This window comes from Crocuta crocuta, unplaced genomic scaffold (assembly GCF_008692635.1).
Source record: "Crocuta crocuta isolate KB4526 unplaced genomic scaffold, BGI_CrCroc_1.0 scaffold25, whole genome shotgun sequence".
Lineage (NCBI taxonomy): Eukaryota > Metazoa > Chordata > Mammalia > Carnivora > Hyaenidae > Crocuta > Crocuta crocuta.
Genome location: NW_027532015.1, coordinates 17,303,404 through 17,327,628, shown reverse-complemented (window position 1 = coordinate 17,327,628; position 24,225 = coordinate 17,303,404). Strand labels below are relative to the sequence as shown.

The following is a 24,225-nucleotide window of genomic DNA, read 5'->3' as shown; positions in this document are numbered from 1 at the left end:
GAAGAAAAAAAGACAGGTTGTACAAGCATTAATTCTGAGTGGGTTCTGTGTTTGTTTCCTAAGCTAACCCATCCAGATGTTTAACTCAAATGGTTTTTTGTGCATGTGCAATTGGTATGACCATTTGAAAGTTCCAGTAACTTCCTAGAACTACTCTGCGTAATATTTTATTCTCTGAGAACCTCTGCTCTTCTAGACATTTAACCTTTAAAGGTTAGTTGCTCTCCTTAAGACTGTTCTCACAAGCTCCTGTTCAGGCCAGCAGACACCCATACCAAAGACTTTAACTGTTGTCACAAGAGGGATAGAACTAACCACATTTTTCCTTATAAATCTCTCAACTTCAAATTTCACATTTCATTGTCTTAACAAACCTTAAAATGTATTTCTCTCATTGGATTCTGTAAAGTGAAATGTTTTTGTTATTTTGCAAAGAAATACTTTGTAAATGCAATTTGTTCTTATTTCTAGGTTCTAGTTTTGCCCCATCATCTACTATTTATGCAAATAATTCAGTTTCCAATTCAACGAATTTTAGCAGTTCACAACAGGTATTGTAGCTTTTTTGTATTTCGGCTTTTTATATCTGTTTCAGATTTTTGAAGAAGAGTTTTAGGTTGTCATATAAGTGCGTGTTCTCCTAGAAAAAGTTGTCTTTGTTTAAAGTTAAGGTGGCATTCAAGGTAGTAAAAATTAGGTATCTAGAATTCTTGGGATCTATATTAATCTGGGTATTTTAGGTTTTCTGGTTGCTAAAAGTTTGCCCTATAAACCTTTAAGTAGTGATTATTTTAATCGTTTGATGTAGAATTGCAAAATGTATTGCATATTTTCCTGTTATCTTAATCTGTTCTAAACATAGGTTTTTTTTTGATAAGTTATTGTCAAAATTAATTAAGAGGTTGAATTACAGCCAATAATTAGGTTGTGACATTTTTAATCCAGTATCTTTGTTACTAAACAAAATGCCTCTTGGATTTTTTTTCTTTTAGTTCTGTGATTCATTTTAATGTTTGATTCCTACTTTCCTGACAGCTATTTTTTTGCTTTTGTCACTGTGCTTGCCTCTAGCAGTCCTTAGTCCCCCTCCTAATTATGTTTTCTTAGTATTTTGTGAGTTTTGAAATCTAGTTAGAATTATGTGTGGAACAAGAGTGAATGTTTCTAAGGAGTGAATATAATGACACTTGAGAATCTTTTGTCCTTATTCCTTAGTTCTCTGTCATGCTCAGAGTAGTTGAGATACAAGGGTAGTTGAATTCCTTTGTAGGCAATACACTATTTTACTTTAATGTAATTGTTGGGCTTTCATATATTCTAAAATCTAATTTATTGCACAAGTGGGCTCTTTGGATTTACTGAAAGAATTATATTAATTGCCTTCTTTTAATTTTATTAATGTAACAAAAATCAAAACAGAAATCATGATTATTAAATAGTAAGGAAAAATAATATTGTTGATAGAATTAAATTGTGTAATTTGGCATTAGTTAGAAAAGTGGTTTCTTAAAACACTAAACATCAAAGCCGGTATGCCTGTTTTATATTTAAAAATATTGAGAATCCAGGTAGCTTCATTTTACTTATTGATATAGCAAACATTTATTGAGCACTTACTATACTTTAGACTTTTGACTAGGCATTGAAGACTTTATTGAAAAACAGTGTCATTGTTCTCTGCTCTCTAGAAGGAAGCAATTCTCAAGAAACATATATGAAAATAATATGAACAGAGAGGGTAGAATATAATATGATAATAAAAATATATGCTAGGCAGAATGGTAGCATAAAAGAAAGACTACTCTGTTCTACTTGGGAGGATTTAAAAAAGATCAATAAAGGAGAAAAAAGATTTATGTTATAAAACAGATCCAGTAGTATCTGAAAAAAATTAAATACAGCGGCTCCAATATAACATAATCTGTGTTTTGGACCATGGTTTGAATACCCGTCTATTATTTTAGCTAATACTTCCTGAGTAGTTATTAGGTATTAGGAACTGGTCTGTGTGCTGGGGACATGTAAGTAGGGACAGGAGTGGTTCCTGCCTCCTGGAGCTTCTTAATTACTAAGGGAAGCAAACAGTAAACACATAAGTAAATATAGAATTGGAAAGCAGAAAAAGACAGAACAGAGTCCTGTTAAAAATATTAATAGAAATCTAATACTGAGTAGGTATGATTTTGTGGAAGGCTTATCTAGAAGTATCATTCAGGCCAGCACTTCTGAGTTTGGTGAAGAAGGAGGGCCAGGGTGTTTGGGGCATAGGAAGTAGTAGGTTCCAAACCCCTGAGAGGTGAAAACTTTGTTATGCCAGTGAATTCAGAGAAGGGTAGGGTTTAGTGAGTGCATGAGGGAAGATGGGCAAACTACTTGTGAAGATAGGCAGGGCCCTGCATGCGTAGGGCCCTGAAGTTTACAGTACGGGATTTCAGTTTTATTTCAAGCCCAATGGGAAGCTATTAAAGGATTTTGAGCAGGATAATAGCATCATACAAGTTATGTTTTGAAAAGATTACTCTGGCTTCCAGCACTTTGGAGAAAGCCAAACCTAAAACTGAGACAAATTGAAAAAAATTGTTCATTGGTTCCAACAGGAAGTGACAGTAACTTGGACTAGGGTGACAGTAGTGGAAATGAAGAGAAGGGTACATCTTTGAGATATGTTTGAATACAAAATGATGTTTTAGTCACAAGTAGCTAGTAGTCTGCACCTTTCCTGTGAGTAACTTCATCTTCCTGGAAGGGACATTAGCAGCCTCCGGGAGAGCTTCAGCTCACAGATTTTGAAGTCAGCCTCTCTGGGTTCCATTTCCAGTTCCAAAACTTGCCAGCTCTCTGACTTTGAGCAGGTCACTTAACCACTCTCTGCCTTCGTCCCCTTCAATGTAAAATGGGGGTAATAATACCACATAGGTGGTTGTGAGTAATAAATGAGTAAATCTACTTAAAGTCTTAGAACAGTGCCTGACAGGAAGTCAGTACTATCTACATGTTTTACTCTGAGAAATTATGTTCTCTAAGTATTTAGCTGAGAGGTTTTTATCCTTGGTTTACAGGTGGTAACAAGGAACATCGGGTCCTGAAATTAACCGGCAAATAGTATTTTAGGGTTTTTTTTTTTGTCATTTTAGGGTTGGACCAGACAACACGGTTGATGGGGGTTAGGGCACTGACCCCTGACACAGTCAAAAATCCACATATAACTTTTGACTCCTTCAAAACTTAACTGAAATTTAGCCCACTGTTGACAGAAAGTCTTACTGATAACATAAATAGTCAATTAACGCATAGTTTATGTGTTACATGTATTATATATTGTATTCTTACAATAAATAAAATTGGAAAAAAGAAAATGTTATTTTTTTTTGAAAATGTTACTAAGAAATCAAGAAAGAAGAGAAAATACATTTGCAGTACTGTATTTTATTTATCAAAAAAAAATCTGTATGTAAGTGGACCCGCACGATTCTAACCTTTGCTATTCTAGGGTCAACTATACTTAATCCTTTCTGATAATACACATATTTGCTTATACACATATTTACTTACATAAGGAATTTCTTTTTTGTTGGAGCGGTGGGAGGGTGGGGGGGAACCACATCAGATGTGGATTTTGTTCCCTTAGGAACATGTGCCAGGGAATCTTAATCCTGATGAAGGATTTGTCATCACTGAGAACAATTTGGGCAAAAACATGCTAGATACATTAAACACCAATATAACAAAAATCACAGTAATGCAGACTGAGGTCCCTTTGGAAGCTGAGGACAGCCACACCATCTCCTTACCAGTGATATTAAAAGATATGAAAGAGCTAGTGCTTAGAATATGAATTCATTCCATTTCCTGCTCTCCTCTTCCAGTACATAAGACCTTATGATGTACATCCTTGGATAAGTGCTTACAGATAAGGGAAGCAATATGCAACCTTTAGGCAAATTGAGAATTATGCGCGGGACCTGGTTTACAAAACCAACAGTGTCATTCACAACTGCGTACACTCGCTAGAATCCCCTCAAAACTGTGGACTCTGAAGCAAATGGAGCCAAACACTAATCTTTTAGTTGCCATAGCTATTGCTTTTCTTTGGAGCATGCCAGGAGTAATTTCTCTTTCAAGCACACACACATCTCAATTGTTATTTCAGGATTATCCATCCTACACAGCCTTTGGCCAAAACCAGTATGCACAGTATTACTCAGCATCAACGTATGGAGCATATATGACATCGAATAACACAGCTGACGGCACATCGTCCTCGACCTCCACCTATCAGTTGCAGGAATCTCTCCCGGGACTGACTAGTCAACCAGGTACAGATCTTCATCCAGGTGAAATACTTTTTTGTTTTGCTGGGTCTAATAATATGGAGAAAAGGAACACGGTTCAGAAGCAAGGCTGAATGTTCTCATATAGTTATGCTGATGATTAATCTCTAGCAGCACAGCTATATAAGATGAGACTTTTCTTCTGGCATTATAGAAAACCCTGCTTTTAGATGCGCATGGCTAAGACTCAGATGACTCGTGTGTTTGTGTGTGTGTGTGTGTGTGTGTGTGTGTGTGTGTGTGAGAGAGAGAGAGAGAGTGAACATGAACATGGATATATATATAAAACATGAACATGAATACTAATTCTCATTCTTACCTAAAAGGCCCATGGACCTTTTGCCTAAGTAATTCTTTCTTTAAAGAACTTGACAACATGGAAAAGCTGTAATATTATCTTCTTCAGCTTTAACTGATAACATTTCCTTTATGCTTGAGAGATCGTGCAACTCCTTCATCTTAGTGAGTTACAGTCGCTCTAGCCAGTGAACATTTCCTACATTCCTAGGATTTGTAGGATATTAGTAAGTACTTTAATATCTTTGCCTGATTAGCACTTACTTAAAATCCATTGTATTCTTCGTTGTCTGAAGCTTATCTGCTGTGCTACTGGACTTGAACTTGCTGATGCAGCTGAAGTATTTAAGGTTAAAAGCAAATTCAATAGAGATTCATTGTAATCCTATCCAGAATTCCAGCATGACTTTTTGGAGGAATCATCAAGATGATTCTAAAATTACAAGGAAAGGCAAAGGAAGTAGAGTAGCTGAAATAATTTTGAAAAATAGGATCAAAGTTTAGGGATTGACATTCCCTGATTTCAAGACTTATTATGAAGTACAGTTATCAGAAAAGTGGTAGCAGCAAAAAGGTAGATACACAGAACAGTGGAATAGACTAGAGATTCTAGAAATGGACCCATATACACACACTAGAAAATGGATTTTTGACAAAAGTGCAAAAGGTAATTGGAAAATAAAGGGTTTTGTTTGTTTTTCAAAAAATGGTGTTGGAACAATTGGACATCCATATGCAAAAATAACAACAATGACAGCAAGAACAAAAAGCAAACCTCAAAACAGAATCATGACTCGTAACTCCTGCCATATATAATACATATAAAAACTAAAAATGTAGGAACACCTGGGTGGCTCAGTGGTTTAAGGGTCTGACTCTTGATTTTGGCTCAGGTCATGATCTCATGGTTCATAAGATTGAGCCCTGCGTGCAGCTCTGTGCTGAGAGTGTGGAGCCTCCGTAGGTTTCTCTCTTTCCCCCTCTCTCTGCCCCATCCCTGCTCACACAGTCTCTTTCAAAATAAACAAACATTAAAAAAAGCCCAAAACGGTAAACCTTCTGTAAGAAAACATGGAGGAAATTTTTGTGTCTTTGGGTTGCATAAAGTTTTTTTTTAATGTTTTATTTATTTCCGAGAGAGAGAGAGACAGCGTGAGCAGGGGAGGGTAAGAGAGAAGGAGACACAGGATCTGAAACAGGCTCCAGGCTCTGAGCTAGCTGTCATCCAGAGCCCAACGTGGGGCTCGAACCCACGAACTGTGAGATCATGACCTGAGCTGAAGTCGGACGCTTAACCGACTGAGCCACCCAGGCGCCCCCGGGTTGCATAAAGATTTTATAGGTACAACATTAAAAACACAATCTCTAAAAGAAAAGAAACTAGCCTTCATAAAATCAAGAACTTCTGTTCTTTGAAAGACACTGTACGAGAAGAAAAAGACAAGCCACAGATTTGGAGAAAGTACTTGTAAAATACATTTGATAATGGACTTATATCCAGAATATATAAAGAGCTATGAAGATTCAATAAGGAACATAAAGTTAAAAACTTTAAAAACACCATTAGTATGTTCAAGTTTTGTTTTTTTTTTTTTTCTGATTTCAGTTATTTGCAAGATTCAAGCTCACCTCTGTTTCTTTTTCACCCAGTGTTGGAAGGGCAAGAAAACAGGGAAACAGGAGCACAACACTATAAATTCTTTCAAATTGGACCAGTGATTCCAAGACTTAAGGCCATATAACAATTATTTATTGAGTGCCTATTAGGTACCAGTTACCGCTGATGTTTCAGTAGTGAACGAGCTCTCTGCATTCCTTTAGTTTCCATTTGACAAACAACAAATATCAAGCAAATAATTAAAATTGTGTGAGTGTCAAAAAAGGTAATATTAACAAGAAAACTGAACAAAAAGAAATGAGAATAAAGCTGATACTTTAAGGAATAGCCAATATATGCTTATATCATGGATTGATGAAATGGTGACATCCTTTCTTTTTGGTTCCCTGTTCAAAATGGTGTCTCTAACTGTGGATTTAAGGAAAAATGATCTAATATGTCTACCAAATTTTGTCTTTAGTGCCCCTATATTTCAGGTTTTTTTCTCCTTATCTTTGCTTTAGATCCTCCCTCCTTTGACCATACAGACCCTTTGAATTTCTGGTCCATGTCCCCTTAAGGCTCCTGTTTAGGCTTTTCATCTAGCTTCAGCCTCTCTGAGCAGTTATATCCTGTGCAGGGCCAGGACTAAGGTAAAGCCAGGAAACCATGATACAAAATTGAAGGAGTCATTCATTCTCAAAGCCCTTAAATTTTATGCCTCAGTGCCTCACTCGCTTGAACCTCATTTCAGCCCAAATCCCATGTTCTAAATCCATCCCAATCCTCTTTGAGTCAGTACTTGCATTTCATCAAGAATATGACCTTAATTTAAAGAATGAGTGATTTCAGGTTACTTGCTTCACAGACAGAGGAGATACTTGATTGAGATAAGAAGGTATCTTATCCCAGTGGGAAAGAGTCTTCTCAATAGTAAGTGCATGGGGAGAACGGGGTAGGGTGACTATTCAAAAACAAAATCAGGAAGTAATTGATCAAGATACTGGAGACTGAATGGTAGACAGGACTGCACAGACTGTGTTACTGCAATAGAACTACCCTGAGTGAAAATCCTATGGTAATCACTGGTTAACACTGAGTAAAAGTTTGACTTAGCTTAGATATCAGTATCATCACAAGAGTTTTCTCTGCAAAATAGACACAGATGGATACTCTCCATTAACTAAAAAATAATAAACATTCAGAATAGCTATTTTGTTTATACTTAAAATACTAAATTTTAAGTATCCACATGCTTGTGGATATTCTCAATGTGTGCCTTTGGTAGGACGCATCCACATGTAACGTTCTCATATCTGCTGTCAGGGTGCAGTTTCTCCAGCTTTCCATTGATGCCGACAAATATAGTTTGATGTAATTTTCAGATCTGATCAGACTTTCTGTTGAATTTAAAGAAGAAATTATTTTTACCTAAACTATATTCTTCTCTTAACCAAAATTGTAACAATACACGTGTCTGGATTTTTAGGGGAGTCTGGGACCCCAGACCTTCAGACGAGGTAGTTGTAAGTTTGATTTTGCCTTTTCACATCTGTCAGGCAGCCAAAAAGCAGACAAGTTGATAACTATGGGATTCGTTATTGGTGAAATTTGAGGTACTTAGTGCAAGGGTATGAAAAGTATTTCCCATTAACTAGTGCTGCATTTTGGACTTAAAACAGAGCGCTAACAATTACATCCACAATTTTTCATAAATCATGTACTGTTGACCTCTCTCATTTCTAAAATAGAAACAGACTTTATATTCTGTAAAAGACAGCTGGTTGTTGTGGTTTAGAGATAAATAAATGGAATTAGGTTGGATCTAAATATCTAAAACTTGCAATGTGCAGTTATTCATTTCTGTACCAATTAAAGAATAATTATTCATCATATATAGCATTGGCCCAAGAAAAACCCCAGGGCAGTTGGTCACGACTGATGTTTTTTGGAAACTGCAGATAGCGTTCAGTTATTGACTTTACCTTATTAGGCAGTTTGACAGTGTATTTAAAGAAACTTTAGCATGCTGATTAAGAACAGGTATTTTAGTTTATGACCTTTATAAAGATCTCCTTTTGCCTTTAACAAAGAATATCTCATGTATATTTTTTGATTTGCATTCAGAATATTTGATGACTGATAAGCACATTAAGATTAGAGATTTCTCTAGGCCTCCTTTTTCAATATTTTAAACATCTATAAAATTAAATATAATTAGTAATTTGTAATAGCATCTTCCTTTACTCTGAGACCTTGGCAAACATTGCAATACATTAGCTAATTAAACTTACCGGTGCTTCAGAGAAGTAAAAGATACAGTAAGATCACTTCACTCTTTGAAAAGAAGCCAGTTTCTTAGGCAGAACTCAGTAGAATTTCCATAGCTTCATGGCATTTCACACAAGGACAGGAAGGAGACCAAAGTGCTCATTTATTAAATTGAAACTAACAAGAGGATTTAGATAAAAAGGACTGACCACATTTAACTTCTCTGTGAATTTGCCTTTTCCCTCCCTGCAGCATTAATGTACCCCAATGCAATTAAATTACCTGAGTAAAATTTGGCAGACACTGGAATTAGCAGCTTTCTCTTAAAAAAAAAGTGTCAACAAATGTTTAATGACTGGTGGAGCTCAAGTTCTTGGTTTGATCCTTTATCAGAAGAAAGGATAGCACCTTCAAAAGATACAGAGGCCAGTACAGTTCCACCCAGGTGATTCTCTGTAGGAGCCCTGATACCACACGCACACTCTGAAAGACCTTCTCTTTCACTGTGAAGATCTCTGAAAGAACTCACTGGCCCTCTCTCTCCCAGAAATGGTATAAAGTCTATATATTCTTTTGATGGATAGAAACAGATAAGTTTGACCTCTTTGTAACCTGGAGGATCTGTTGCTGTTTGAGGGAGAAAGGGTAGCCTAGTGGTTAAAGCAGGAATTCTGAAATTATACCAGCATTCCATATACAAGCGATTTCATCTTGGTAGGTTAATTTAAAATCTCACATGGCACTATGGAGGTGGTGTTTAAGAGGATCAAACACAGCACAGGGATCCAAGAAGATAAGGTCTGTCTATTGCATCTGTCACTTGAGTGGTTTTCCCATTGTTAAAAGAGAGTAATGAAGGACCACATTCACTGGCTCAAAGTGAGATTTAAGTAAAAAATATATATACATCTATACACATATATATGTATGTGTGTATATGTATGTGTATATATGTATATACATACACATACATATACACACATATACGTGTATAAATGTATACACACGTAAAGAATACACAGGCACACACACATATATGTGTGTATAAAGAATGTTTCACAATAAAGATGCCTAAGAAATCAATAAGAAAAAGATGTCCCAATTTTTTAAATAGACAAGATTTAAAGTTTCCTTATAATAAAGAAACTCCCAAATGGGAAAAAAACATACAAATAAAGTGTTTTTGCATCATTATTCATCAAGAAGATGCTAATTGAAACTACAGTGAGATACGAACACACCCCCATAATAGCTAATATAAAAAAGATGAGCAATACCAAGTATTGGCAAGGATGTGGAGCAACTGGAAATCTCATTGCTAGTCAGAGAGTGAATTCATATAACCACACTGGTAAAAAGGTGGTCGGTGTCTACTAAAGATGAATGCATGTCTTCCCCCTGACCCAGAAGTCCCACTTCTGAGAATATGCCCTAGGGGAATGGAGGCTTATGTCCACAAGACATGAACAAAAATGTTTATGGCAGCCTTATTTGTAATTGCCTAAAACTTCAAAGACCCTAATGTTGATTAACAAAATAAATAACTAAAGCACAGTATACATACATAATGAAGTTCTAGCCACATGAAGGAAAAAGCAAACAACTGCTCCAGGTTACAGAATGGAAGAATCTGACAGACATAATGAGCAGTGAGTAGAGCCAAACACACATTTCAATAAACTTTTTAAGAAAGAAGGCACATACTAAATGTTTCATAAATGTGGAGCTACCCTTCATAGTTTTCCTCAAAGGATACACCTTCACTTTCATCAAAACACTCTGTCCATATTTTGTCCAAATTCTTTAAAAACATTTTTTAAATGTTTTATTTATTTCTGAGAGAGAGAGAGAGACAGCATGAGCAGGGGAGGGTCAGAGAGTGAGGGAGACAGAATCCAAAGCAGGCTCCAGGCTCTGGGAGCTAGCTGTCAGCACAGAGCCCAATGCAGGGCTCGAACATACAAACTGTGAGATCATGACCTGAGCCCAAGTCAGATGCTTAACTGACTGAGCCACCCAGGTGCCCCATATTTTGTCCAAATTCTTAGAACCCTTGAAAGGGATCCTACTTGTATTGAAACCTGGACACTTCCTATGAGCAGTCTTTTCCTTTCTTCTTCCTCCTGCTCCTTAACAGCTGGCTCCTCATTCATTTAATAGCTGACTTGTTCCTGCCAGACTCCGTTATGGATCCAGTAGACAATCGGCCACCCATAACTGAGCACAATGGCATTGGAATTTTGAAAGTTTCCGACCTTTCAGCTCTTACATTTTTCTAAGAACAGAGCTGCCCCATGATAGTTAACAGCTGAAAATTGATCTGTAATGAGAAAGACAAGTTTTTATAGTGTGTGATCCAAAAAAATGTTATAGGCTTACTTAATAAATGAGGCTTAATTTGAATCAGCACTTTATCCAAACAAGAACACTTGACTTGCAGGGCAGAGTAACCTTAGGAAAATTCTAGTTAGAAAAAAAAATAACTAAGCATAGACAAATCATTTTGGGGTGATTTTTTTAAGTTGCCATGTGTTTAAATACCTAAAGCCTCATTTAATACCTGTGCAAATAAGCTCAAACGATTTACTCCAAGGTAGGGTGATATCCAACCAAAAAACTAAAGAACTTTGTATTACACTGTCTACTCTCAACAGTCAATAGCAGAGACCCATGATATGAAATATGCTAACAGTGTTTTAAGAACAAATAATATTTGAAGCCCAGACATGTTTTTTTATGCTGTCCTGACATGCACAATGTTTTCCAAAGAAAATGTTATAACCATTAAAAATAATTAGAGGTCGGCTATGTAAAAATGACTCTGTTTAGAACATTTCAGAAAAAAATACTACCTAAATGTTCATCCAGTTTGTTCAGATTTGTTTAAATTAGCAACTGGTTGGCTGTCCTCATAATTCTTTTTATTTAATTTTATGATGAAGCATAATTTTTATAATTACTTTATATTTAAAAATTATACCATTTAAATTTAATGTAGTTTGTCATGAGACCATCCTAGAATTGTTTGCTTTATGCAGGTGATTTAAAGAAAACTAAATATAAATTATTTTCACCACCATAATTTAGAAGGTAGTGGTAGTTTCCCATGCTTTAACATACAAAGAAACTGAGACTCAGAGATTGAGTGAAATGCTCCAAGTCATACAGTAAGTCTGACTCTTGTGACTTGTGAAGTTTTATGGTACATCACTGTTGCCTCAGTCTACCTTAACCCCCTCCCATAGATTTGCCATTGCTCAGTGCTCCTTCCTCATAAGACACATCATCTTCAACTTTAGACATGTCTGTCTTTCAGGTCCCTGTGGGACATGCAGAAGTAAGTCAGGTACAAAGTCTGAAACTGTTGTAGGATGTGGCCTCATGGAATATATATATTTTTGTGTGGGTCATCACAGAGAGGGGGATTAACCTATGAGAGGGTTAAATCACCCAGATGATGTGGAATGAGGAGGACAGTGTCCAGTGTTGGGAACTCTTAAATACCAGCATACAAGGAATGGAAGGAGGAAAAGGACTCCCTGTCTCCTAGACAGAGAAGGATTGGTTAGAGAGCTTCCAGAACCAGGAGACTGCAAGTTATCAGCTGCCAAATAATGGTACTACAGAGGTGGTGTATAAGAGGATCAAACACAGGACAGGGATCCAAGAAGATAAGGAGTGAGTCTGTCTATTGCATTTGTCACTTGGGTGGTTTTCGAGGACTCTGAGTCAGAGTAGGTTTATTAGAGTTTTGGTAAACTGATTATGACAGATCCAGTGTCAGGAAGTGGAGACACATGTGCTGTCCACTACTGTCACCATCGGCCACATGTGGCTGTTGACCACTTGCATGTGGCCAGTACAGGCTGAGATCTGCTGTAAGTGTAAAATACACACAGGAGTTCAGAGACTTGGTATGAAGAAGGGATTATGTAAAACATGTCTGATAAGTTTTCATATTGGTTACATGCTGAAATGATCACATTGTAGTTATACTGGGTCAGTTAATATATATGAATAACATCAATTCTACACGTGTCTTTGCATTTCATACAGTGGCTTCTAGAAAATTTTAAATTATATACGTGGTTATATTTGTGGCCCACATTATATTTCTTTTGGACAGCACTGTTGTGCGCTATTCTTTTAAGGAGTACCACTTTAAAAGAAAAGGGCAAGCAGATACCTTCTAGGTGGAAAGGCAAGGTCATGGGAAGGATTTTAAGCTTGTCTGTGGCCCACAGAACAGCAAGAAGTTGGAAGGAAGATACGAGAGGGGTTTAACTAATGGAGCATGATTCCCTAAGAGGTGAGGTTGGGAGTCAAATTTGCAGGTGGAGAGATGGAACTGATCCAGAAGAAGACATCTCCTCCTTTGAGTTCTGACATAAGGGGGTGAGAATAGATAAAAATGTAGATACATATGTAGGTAAGGGTAGAGACAGGGAAGGTGAAGACGTATAGAATGTCCAACACATTCAGGTTTAATAGATCACAAAGATTGAAACTATAGGAGATTTGTATGACCTGGATCATTTTTAACTGAATCATGGTTTTGTGTATTTGGGTTATAAATTTTTTTTGACATGGGGAACTTTCTCTGACGTATCAGGATTTGTTAAGATCATTAATAACAAGGACTCATATGTGATCTACAAATGAAGTGCTGTTGTTGATACAAGTCCTGTTATTCCTAGGAGAGTTTGATACTGTGCAGAGTCCCTCAACACCTATCAAAGACCTCGATGAGAGAACTTGCCGGAGTTCTGGGTCAAAGTCCCGAGGAAGAGGCCGGAAAAATAATCCCTCTCCACCTCCTGACAGTGACCTAGAGGTATGCCAACGTACCCTTGAAGAGTGAAATATGTTTTGTTTCACTGAATGACATACTCTATACCGTACAGTTCCATAAGGTTTCAAACTTAAAAAAAAAAAAAAAAAGATATGTTGTGAAATGAGTGGACCCCAAGTTTAAGATTTCATCCATCATAATGGCAAGATTAAAAACACTAACGACTTAAAAAAGGTAATACTTTACAAATTCTAAACCTGAGATAATTACATCTTTTGATCCTAACAGCCCCAAATGGAAATTTAAAAAATAAAGCCATTGTTTGTGGGATAATTTTCCTAGAGATAGTCTATTTCGAAGGGTTAAGGTAACAAAAGATGTTTATATGGGTCAATAAATTTAAAAAGGTAAAATTAATCTGTATGGAGAGGAAACGTCGTCTTCTGAAAATAGGAAAAATTCCAATCATTTGATACATGTTAACATTTTTATATCTGTAAAATTTTCCATGTGTCATCTTTTTCTGGTTGAGAGCTTTTTTGAGATATATCCATACTGAGCAGGTTGATTTTTGTTATAAAACATCAGGAGAAACTATTCCTAACCATACTATGTTACTTCTTACCCAACCACATCCTTCAACTAAGAAAAAAATGTAGATTTCCAGATTTGACAATGTCAAATGATAGTCATTGTGCCCCTTCATAAGAAATCACTTCCTTTACCTGAATGACAGTAGCACATTCCAGTGCCTTCAGGAACCCAGCAGGTGATATAAATGAGTGAACTGAGGGGACCAGCAGACTGTGGGGTTTAGGGAACATTGGCCCAGTCTAAGCGGGCCGGCCCATCACTGCCACATGGAATGTCAGCCAGCATTACTGTGTCTTCCATCTTCTCCACTTCTACTAGAGCCCTGAAGTTTGTGTGAAATCTCCTAAATTTGAAATGCTGAGCAATAACTTGAAATCTTTCTAAATGCTGTGCATGCCAAACAACCCATCCAATGGCCTAATCTGACCCAAAGGTCTAGACTTTGCAATTACTGTTTAGGGGTCATTCACTGATTTTTTTGAAATACTTTAAAAAATTTAATTCTTTGCATGAATTGTAAAGCCTCATGAATCCATGAGACAAAAGATTTTAAAACAGTATTTCAAGCACACTTTATATCATCAGTTTACATGTGTCTTTTTGGGTGTTCCCTGCAGGTAGCTATTTGGAGGCCTTCATTCAAATTAGGACATCTGACTAATAAGCTTATTATTACTTGTATCACTCTTACCCCTCTGATTTTATACGGGCGGGGGAGGGGAGTATGCCTGGCAAATCTGGGGAAAAAATTAATGGAGTAGCACAGCTTTTTATAAAATGGTATTGAGATTATATCCAACAACAAAGTTGTGTTCAGTTTGTAGAGATTTCTGTTTCCTTAGAAGTTGATAATCCTTTGATACTTATTTTTTTCTTCAGCGTGTGTTTGTCTGGGACTTGGATGAAACCATCATCGTTTTCCACTCATTGCTCACAGGATCTTATGCTCAGAAGTACGGCAAGGTAAGGGGTCAAGAAATCTTACCCCAAGGCATTCTGTTAGCATTTAATCTTGTTCAGAAATCTAGAGCAGCTTAAATGCATTTACATTTTTGTTGCAGGCTGTCAAATCTCCTCTTAGTTAATTTCCACTGGCTCGTTGTTCTTTATTGAGAACTAGCAAATTTCACAAAAGTAACTAGAAATCGGATTGTTTTTTTCTTTCTTCATGATGCCTGTGAATTTTCTGCATCAAAAGCAAGCTTATGACTCTGACATCATCATTTTAGAAAAATTATTTTGTAAATTCAAATGGACTTTCAGTGTTGTGAAATCACATATTACCCTCTACTAAGGAAACTTGCAGAAGTTGTTTGAATTCATTTGAATTTTTTTTTAATGTTTTATTTATTTCTGAGAGAGAGAGAGAGAGAGAGCGAGCGTGAGCAGGGGAGGGTCAGAGAGAGAGGGAGACACAGGATCCGAAGCAGCCTACAGGCTCTGAGCTAGCCCTCAGCACAGAACCTGACGCGGGGCTCAAACCCACAAACTGTGAGATCATGACCTGAGCTGAAGTTGGACGCTTAACCGACTTGAGCCACCCAGGCGCCCCTGTTTGAATTCATTTGTTGCACCAGATGTTGCTGTAGAATGCCAGTTGAAATAAGGAAGTGATCTTTTGTCTGAGGGATCCTTTGGATTTATGAACACAAGGGGTTTTTGTGACTTTGATTATGCGTGTGAACAGTACCTGGGGAAAACACCCCCCCCACACACACACAGATTCAGCCACAGCTGACCTCGTGACTCCTCTTCTTTCTTTCCTGCCATCCTTTTCACGGTAGGCTAGCTTCCTAGGACTGTGTTGGTGCACGCTGTGTAGGCGCTGTGACAAAGAGCAGTGCACCTCCAGCGTGCTTGTCAGCTGCAAGCACAGTCCATCAGGGCCATTGCTAGGTGAGTCTCTGACTCTGTGGGATTCATATTCTGACCAGAGTCAATTACCATAGTCAAGGTTATATCTAACTTTGGTTCTGTTAACATATTATACTTAACATAAGTGCCTTCCCTGAGCCTTTATAGTGTTACATTATTTATTAGACTCTCACATCAACCCAACACGCAAGTTTTAGCAGGTTTGTGAAGTCTTGGTAGTAATGACGAATTGTGCTCACGTATTTCCTACCTGAAATATTCAGCTACTGCACTCTTGTTGAATCTGCATTGTATTTGACTTTTAGTGTAGGTAATATATGTGACTAAACAGCTCTGAAAGGCAACAAATTTGCTTACCAGCCATTTAGAAAAAGGGGTCTTAGGCCCTTTATCACAGTCATCATCATTAAAAGCAGTGGTCTCCAAAGCAGAATGTATGCATGTATGCCAGATATACACAAGATGCTCCATTGAGATAAGGAAAGAAAATAGTGTGTACACACACTTACACAGACACACACACATTTTTGTCTTGCAATTTGTCTTTGCAACGATATGTTTCATAATGCACATACTTTGTAACTACATGCATTATAATATATGAGTAAATTAGCTGTATATGAATTGGGGCTGCACACTCAAAACTCTATTACTGGTAGAGTATACAGTGTAAAAAGTTTCCAGATAATAATCTCAAGCATTTCTTCCGGAATAGTTTTGGCTTATGAGGAATACAGAGTAAATACTGCTGAACTGATTGCAATATTTTTCTATGGCCAAGTTTCATATCAGATCAATGTTTAAAATACTCTAGCTTGAACATAAGAATCCAAATAAAGTTCCTTTCAAAATAGTCACCATTAGAGGCTATTCCTGAATATCTGTGTTGCTTCCGTTGTGTCAGATCAGTAGCAGAACTCATCTTTTAGAATTACCTTGAGATTTTTAAAGGATTTCCCCACTTCAAACCTTCATCCTTTTTGTGGTGGCTTTGGTCTTTAAAATAATAGTAAGAGCATTCGAACCTAAGGTGATAAGTAAGGAGCTATATATATTTTTTTCTTTTTCTCAAAAATATCATAAAGTTACACCCATCCCAGAACTGAGTATGGACTCCCCTCTGGGATAAGTAGGGGTACCGGTATTGAGACAGAGAGGGGGTAACAAACCATTAAAAAAAATCCAATAACGAGCTGCCTTTCTTGAGTAACTCAGACTGGTTCTTCCATCAACAGTGGTGCATCATTGAAATAACCGTGTCATTCCCTGGACAGCCACCCGGACATGCGACGCTCACCTCACACACAAGCTTCGTTATCTTAAAGTACTGTCGTAGATTTGTTGGAATACAAAATAGCGACATTTTCTTTTGTTTTTTTTTTTTTTTAATTCTCAAGTTAGTTAACATATAGTTTAGTCTTGGCTTCAGGAATAGAACCCAGTGATTCATCATGTACATATAACATCCAGTGCTCATCCCAACAAGTGCCCTCTTTAATACCCATCCCCCATGTTACCCGTCCCCATCAACCCTCAGCTTGTTCTCTGTATTTAGGGTCTCTTATGGTTTACCTCCCTCTCTGTTTTAAGTAGCAGAGCTTACAGAAGGTGTGGGGCAAAGAGAGAGGAGGAAGGGAACCAATATTATTTAGTGCCCATAGTGCACCAGGCATTACGTGTCACAACAGTTGGAAGAGATGGGTGGTTCTCCCCATCTCTGGAGGAGGAAGCGTACTCAGGAAATAAAATATGTGCAGAGCCATACAGTCAGTCAGTGGCAGAGATGACTCGTGGGGCCCAGTACTATTTGACCCCATAGCCCATCTCGTTTCTGCTAGAGCACATCACATAGCATAGACATTCCATCTGCCATGGATACAATATGTTACATATACTAAAAAGGGTAAGGATAGTTAGTGAGGTACTGTGTAGGCAGTCATGTCAGTTCTCCATAAGTTGAAATAATTCAAGTTACTTTCCCTCAGACTATTGGGATACTGTTTCATCAAGAAGTAAAACTTAAGTGGGGGGCCTGGGTGGCTCAATTGGTTAAGTGTCCCACTTCGGCTCAGGTCATGAACTCGTGGTTGGTGAGTTCGAGCCCTGCATTGGGCTCTGTGCTAACAGTTCAGAGCCTGGAGCCTGTCTCACATTCTGTGTCTCCCTCTCTCTCTGCCCCTCCCCTGCTCATTCTCTCTCTCTCTCTCTCTCCCTCCCTCCCTCCCTCAAAAATACATAAACATTTTTAAAAAATCATTTAAAAAAAGAAGCAAAACCTAAGAAATTTTCAATGAAATGGATTGTGGCAGACAGATATCCATACCTCATGGCAGCACAGAATGGGAAAAGAATCAGGGACACTGTTGAAAATTTAGGGAAGATAACCATCCATCTGTAAAATACCTACCATGTGGTAGATGGAGCCTTTGTTTGGCATTTTACAAGCAGTGGGGATAACAGTTAAGGACAAGAACCTTCGAGTTAGGTAGACTTAACTTTGAAAACCCAGTGCTGATGCTCACAGCTCTCTGATCTCAGGCAAATTACTTAATCCCTCGGCCTCAATTTCTGTAAAATGGGGAAAAGTACTGCCTCTTGTGAATAAGAATTAAAGTGATAACATGTTTATAGGGCTTAGCAGAACAGTTGACATGAATTAATATTCAAAAAACATTGTTATTGATCATTTTCACAATTGTTACCCCACTTAATTCTCTGGATGACTTTGCCAGAACTTCTTGTGACCCAGGTTGGATGCATGCAGAAACCCAGGCTTATGAGGGGTCAAGAAACTTGACCAAGGTCACAAAATGATAAATGCTGTTGCATCTACTGAAAACCAGCTCCATCTGATAGCAAGTCCTTGTATTTTTTCACTCTTCTCACAGGAAGGGAGCCCGTTGGAATTGACTGTGTTAAATAATGTTTTACTCAAAATGATTTAAGGAAATTAAATACAAATTTGAGGCTCTGTTTTTTCTCATCAGAATGAAAACCCCCTTCCTGAATTCCATGAAAAACAACTTAGATGACCTTGTTTATTGAATTATTATTTACATTTTTCTAAAAGGCATTTGATCGTTGATTTTTCTTAACATCAGAGAGGAAACTGGCATGGTCTCTTGGCCCGTAAGACAATATATCTTGGCATATAGAGAAATAGCTAAATAAGGAATGTATGTCAGGCCTGTCCGTTGAAGCTGGAAACCACAAACAACTCAGGGGTTATTCAGAGGTGGCCAAGAGGGCTTTGGGGAGCTTCAACTTCACCACACACCACAAGGGGAAAGCGGGGACATGAGGGCTCTGCGGACTGTATTCATCTAACAAATATTTACTTACCACAAGGCAGACCAGCGTCCTGCTCTCAGGGAGCTTACAAGCAAACACAGTCATTGCAGATACTGATAACTGCTGTGAAGACAACGAACCTGGGTCATGTAGAGAGTGGCCAGAGTCTGGCTGTGAACGTGATGTTGATGCTGGGACCTGAACTGTAAGGAGGAGCTACCCATGCAGAAGGGGGAAGGGGAGAGTAGGGAGGAGCGTTGCAGGCAGAGGGCACAGGAGGGCCCTGGCACAGGGCCAGTGCTCCAGGAAGATGAAGAAGTAGTGAGTTGGAAGGTTGTAAGCAAGGGAGCAGCTAATACAGGCCAGGAACAGAGTGGTGAGCAGGGGGCCGCGCCATCTCCCATAAGGCCCTGGGGATTTAGTCTAGATGCAGCGTGATGGACGGTTTTTGACTGGGTGGGCACCGGATGGTTTATAACTGGCTGCTGTGTGGAGAGGAGCAGGCATCTGTGCAGTAAGAAAGAAGTGATAGGGGCTTAGACCGGAACAGTGTCTCTCGAACTTATGGGTGAGTCACCATAACCCAGCAGGACCTGGTAAGCACAGATGACTGTGTCCCACCCCAGAGTTTTGGGTTCTGTGGGTCTGGGTGGGGCCCGAGATTTTGCATTTGGAATAAACTTCCAATAAAACTGATGAACCATGCTTTAAGAACTGCTAGAATAGAGGGGCACCTGGGTGGCTCAGTTGGTTAAGTGGCCGACTTCAGTTCAGGTCATGATCTTATTATGAGATTCATGGGTTTGAACCCTGCATCGGGCTCTGTGCTAACAGCTCAGAGCCTGGAGCCTGCTTCGAATTCTGTGTCTCCCTCTCTCTGCCCCTCCCCCGCTCACAGTCTCATTCCCTCTCTCTCTCTCTCTCTCAAAACAAAAATGAATAAAAATGCTTTTAAAAAAATGAAAAAAAAGAGCCACTAGAATAAAGTAATTCTCCAACTTTTCTTCTTGCAAATACGAGTTCTAAAACATGTTGATAGTCTTCGTGGACAGCCCAATGGCCAAAAAGATTTAGGAATACTTGCATTTTAAGGCCACATCATCATGTTAGAGGTCTTGTGTTAGAGGTCTTAGTGTTTTACAGTTGAGAATCTTTTGTGTTTTGTTTCTGTTTTTCTTTTTGTTTTTGTTTTCAGTGGAAAATCCTTTGTAACCACCTTTAATTCCTCAGTTCCCCAGCATCTTCAGTAATGGCCTTGAGGATTGACTGAAATGAGGTCACTCTGGTGATGCATTGAAAATTCATTCTTCTGCATGTTGCTGTCCAATTCTCCCAACACCATCTGTTAAAAAGGCTGTCTTTTTTCCATTGGATATTCTTTCCTGCTTTGTCAAAGATCAGTTGGCTGTATACTTTTGGGTCCACTTCTGAGTTCTCAATTCTGTTCCATTGGTCTATGTGTCTGTTTTTGTGCCAATACCATACTGTCTTGATGACGACAGCTTTGTAGTAGAGGCTAAAGTCTGGGATGGTGATACCTCCCGTTTTGGTTTTATTTTTCAGTATTACTTTGGCTATTCGGGGTCTTTTGTGGAAACTAATTTGACAATAAACTATTAAAAAAAAAAAAAAAAGAAAATTCAGAAGGACTTTGTGCAGCTAATAGCAAAAGTGAACAGGGCCATAATTTCTGCAGAGGAAAAAACAACCCTTCTACTACTTAATGGTTGTCTAAGCTTGAAATTGTTAATGTCCAGTCCTTTTCATTCGTTACTTGAATCTTGTTTCCACACACATGTTTTTAGAGCATAACATTTTTGTATGACAATAATTTTTCAGTTCTTCTGGTCTGAAAATCCTTCGTGCGAGCATCTTTATATAAAATATAACGAAGGCAGACCTGCTGTAGGTAAAATGTAGATGTTGAGGGACTGGAGAAATTGCATTTTGCTCATGTAGGCAGTCCCTTTCCACTGTTCTCTGTCACCCCAGAAGGGTTTTCTGAGTCCTGGGTGCTGCTCAGAGTACAGTGTATAAGACAGTAACCCAGCCGAAGAAGCATCTAGCTAGAAATCGAAAGGACAGCCTGCTCCTGGATATTCCTTAAGCAAGTCATTTCTCCTGTGAGCCTGCTTCATCTGAAAACGGTTATGATCCTTTCCTTCCTGGGGTTACTGGATGGATTAAATGAGATCATGTGAATGTATATAAGTAACACTTGGCTCAGAAAACCATCAACCACGTCCTAGGCCAGAGAAACTTAAGTAAAAATACACATTGTTTCTCCCAGCTGAGAAATGACTGAGGGCAGTTATTTCTGGACACACAGAGGTCAGTGTTTGCATGAAGTGGTATTATAGTCGCCTGATATATAGTGAGCTGGGCGCTGGAAAGCTAAGTGCCAGAGATATAAAATCATGTCCTGATAAAACCACACCAACCTACCACCTACTTACCTCTCTATCTCTCACTCATAAAAAATAAGCACCATGTTTGAATTTTTGCAATGTGCCTGACATTTTGCCCAGTGTCCCTGTTAAATGCATTATCTCCTTAACTTTCATCACCACCCTGTGTGGTTGGTGCTGTGTCACACAGCTCGTAAGTGACATGGCCCCGTCAGAACCCACATCTCTTTGACACGTTCTTAATCTCTGCGTTCTTTTGGTTTCATGTCTTTTTTCCCCACCACCTATAAAAATAAAATGCATGTTAACCTAATAATTTAGGAATGCCCTTTTACTCGTAAATTGCCCTACATAACTAACTTTTGCATTTGACTTAAAAAAGAAACTTCTGGAAAGTCCTTGTTCCACTTACAAATAAATAATATTGTGAATTTTCCAAGGATCTTCCTAAAAATCGTTATCACTTTTTGGCTGTGTTCAGTGGTCAACCAAGCATACTCTCTTCCCATGAAGAACAGTTCCTTGGTATTTATTGTGATGGTGGGTGAGCTACATGGATGTTTCAGTTCTGCTACTAATGAAGCTGATGACAGGCTTTCCATCAGAGCACCTGTTGGCATGTACAGTTTTTGCCAGAAACTCCAGATAGGAGTTTGTAAATTGGGCAGGACATGGACAGGAAATCATCTCATCTATCATCTGTTAGAGTTTGTGACAATTATTCCTATTACCTGATTATTTGCATATATTATTTTACTTGATTAGTTGTAGTAATCCCTCTTCTTTGGAGGAGGGGTGAACGGAGAGATTTAGGGATTTGATTCAGTTTGGAGCATTAATGTGATGTGTGCTAGGAAGCCATGATCCTCTAGATTTCCTCTATAGAACAGAGGAGGATGCAAAGGAAGTAGCCCAAGTCGGGGAAAAGACTGAAAGAAAAGTGTGCAGTTCCCTTGTATTGCAAAACTGAAACTCAGGCTTCCCAAACTACTTGCTCATTGTAAGCAACATTTTATATAAGAGCAACACTGGGGAAATAATATGTCCAACAATATAAATCAGTTGGTTATTTTTATATTAAACAGTATACAGATACTTATATAGAAAGATTTCTGAAATGGCACCAGCTAAATTTTAGCATAGTCATGAAGCTAAATATTGACTTATGTGCATGCCAACCAAGGAAAAGCAACATGATTTAAAAGGAAGTGATTAGAATTAAGTGTTGGAACCGTGGATTGGAGGCCACGCTAAGGGCAGTGTTAAACCCCAGTGCAGTGTTAAACCTCCTCTCTCAGGGTAATGGTTAGAGAATTCTGGCTTTGGAGGGAGAATGGACCTGAGTTTAAATTGTAGCTCTCCCTCCTACTATGCATGTGACCTTGGTAGTTTATTTAAACTTGGTAAGCCTCAGCGACCTTCCATATAAAAAAGGGAAAATAATAAAATTAATAATGTCATTAGGAAGGATAAATGAGCTAATGCACTAAAACTCAGCACATTGCCTACCACAGGATAAGCATTCAGTCTATAGTGTAACCAACTTCATCTGGTTTCAAGGAAATCTGTATGTTGGAAAGCTGCATTTGGGGGAAATTGAATGTTTTCTAAAGAAATTTGCATATATTTGTATCTGTTGTTTTATCTAATAATGTGAGATACTTGACTCGTTGTAGGGAAGTAAAGATACAAACGAAGAGAGTATAGAATTTGCAAGCCTCATAATTTTTATAGTGTGTTACATGGTTGCATGCAGTATGTGTGTTTGTACATATGTGTATGAATAGTATGTACATAATTATGGTACATGTGTGTATATGCATATGTATGTATATATACATATATACACACAGACACATAGTAAAGCCAAGTCAAAGACCATGACATTTCTCAGACTCTGTCATAGAAAGTTTGAGAGACAGTTCTGCCTACTAACTCCTCTCGAAGAGCTCTTGTTACTCTTCTGTTTAGTACATGTTCCCTTTATAGAAATTTTTTTTCTATTGGATTCAGTGGCTCTAGGTAATACCATAAGTAGCCAAACGTTGCACTCACCTTTATTGAGGACCAGCCTTACTGAGTTATTGCTGGTAGCACATGAGAAAAAAGAAAGATCTTGAAGGAAAATAACATTTGAAACTTGAAACTAATATACCAGAAAATGAGTGGTAATTAATTTCTCAAAAACAGAGTCTTCTAGAAGAGCCTTCTGTAACCTCCCTTGAAATTTTAGTCCCTGTGTATGATCTCAGTCTATAATCTCATTCAGTCTCACATATTGAGGAAGGGCCAGAGCAGATTAGTTATTAACATCCCCCTTAAATTTCCTTAAATCAGCAACTATCCACTTTCTAGGTTAATTTTTCACCTCTCTTGTCTACAACCTCTCATGTACCACTCATCTTCCACTGCCAACTCTGGAGGCCACCTTGGTTGGATGTGTTCCCTGCAGTCACTGCCCTCCTCTCTGCTCTCAGGCCTGGGATTCCCAGCTCACCCTCCCATGGCTGTTCTCACCAACTTGATTTTTCTTTCCCATCCAGTTGCTATGCTATAGTATAAAAGTAATGGTATTCTGTTTTTATATCTACAAGTATTTATGGCATATGATAGGCTAGAAGGGCCAAAAATTATAAAAATTAAGGAAGTCTCAATGATCCAGAGTCTTCACAACAGCAAGAGTATAGCACCACAGCTGTAAGCATAGCATGTTACTACTGTTGTAGTTCCCTTGGAAGGAACTGTCATTAGTTTAATAAATATGGATGA

General features: G+C 38.2%; 1 protein-coding gene across 2 annotated transcripts in view; it reads left to right on the top strand.

The window, feature by feature from the left end:
- Positions 1-24,225, top strand: part of EYA4 (EYA transcriptional coactivator and phosphatase 4) — a 263,359-nt gene that overhangs the window by 213,282 nt on the left and 25,852 nt on the right. The window contains exons 9-12 of one of the 2 annotated variants that reach the window (XM_077776010.1): positions 472-551; positions 4,151-4,334; positions 13,194-13,330; positions 14,762-14,845. In XM_077776010.1, the coding sequence (XP_077632136.1) occupies positions 472-551; positions 4,151-4,334; positions 13,194-13,330; positions 14,762-14,845 (485 nt within the window). The remainder of the gene's footprint in view (positions 1-471; positions 552-4,150; positions 4,335-13,193; positions 13,331-14,761; positions 14,846-24,225) is intronic. The other variant, XM_077776011.1, reaches the window with a different exon arrangement.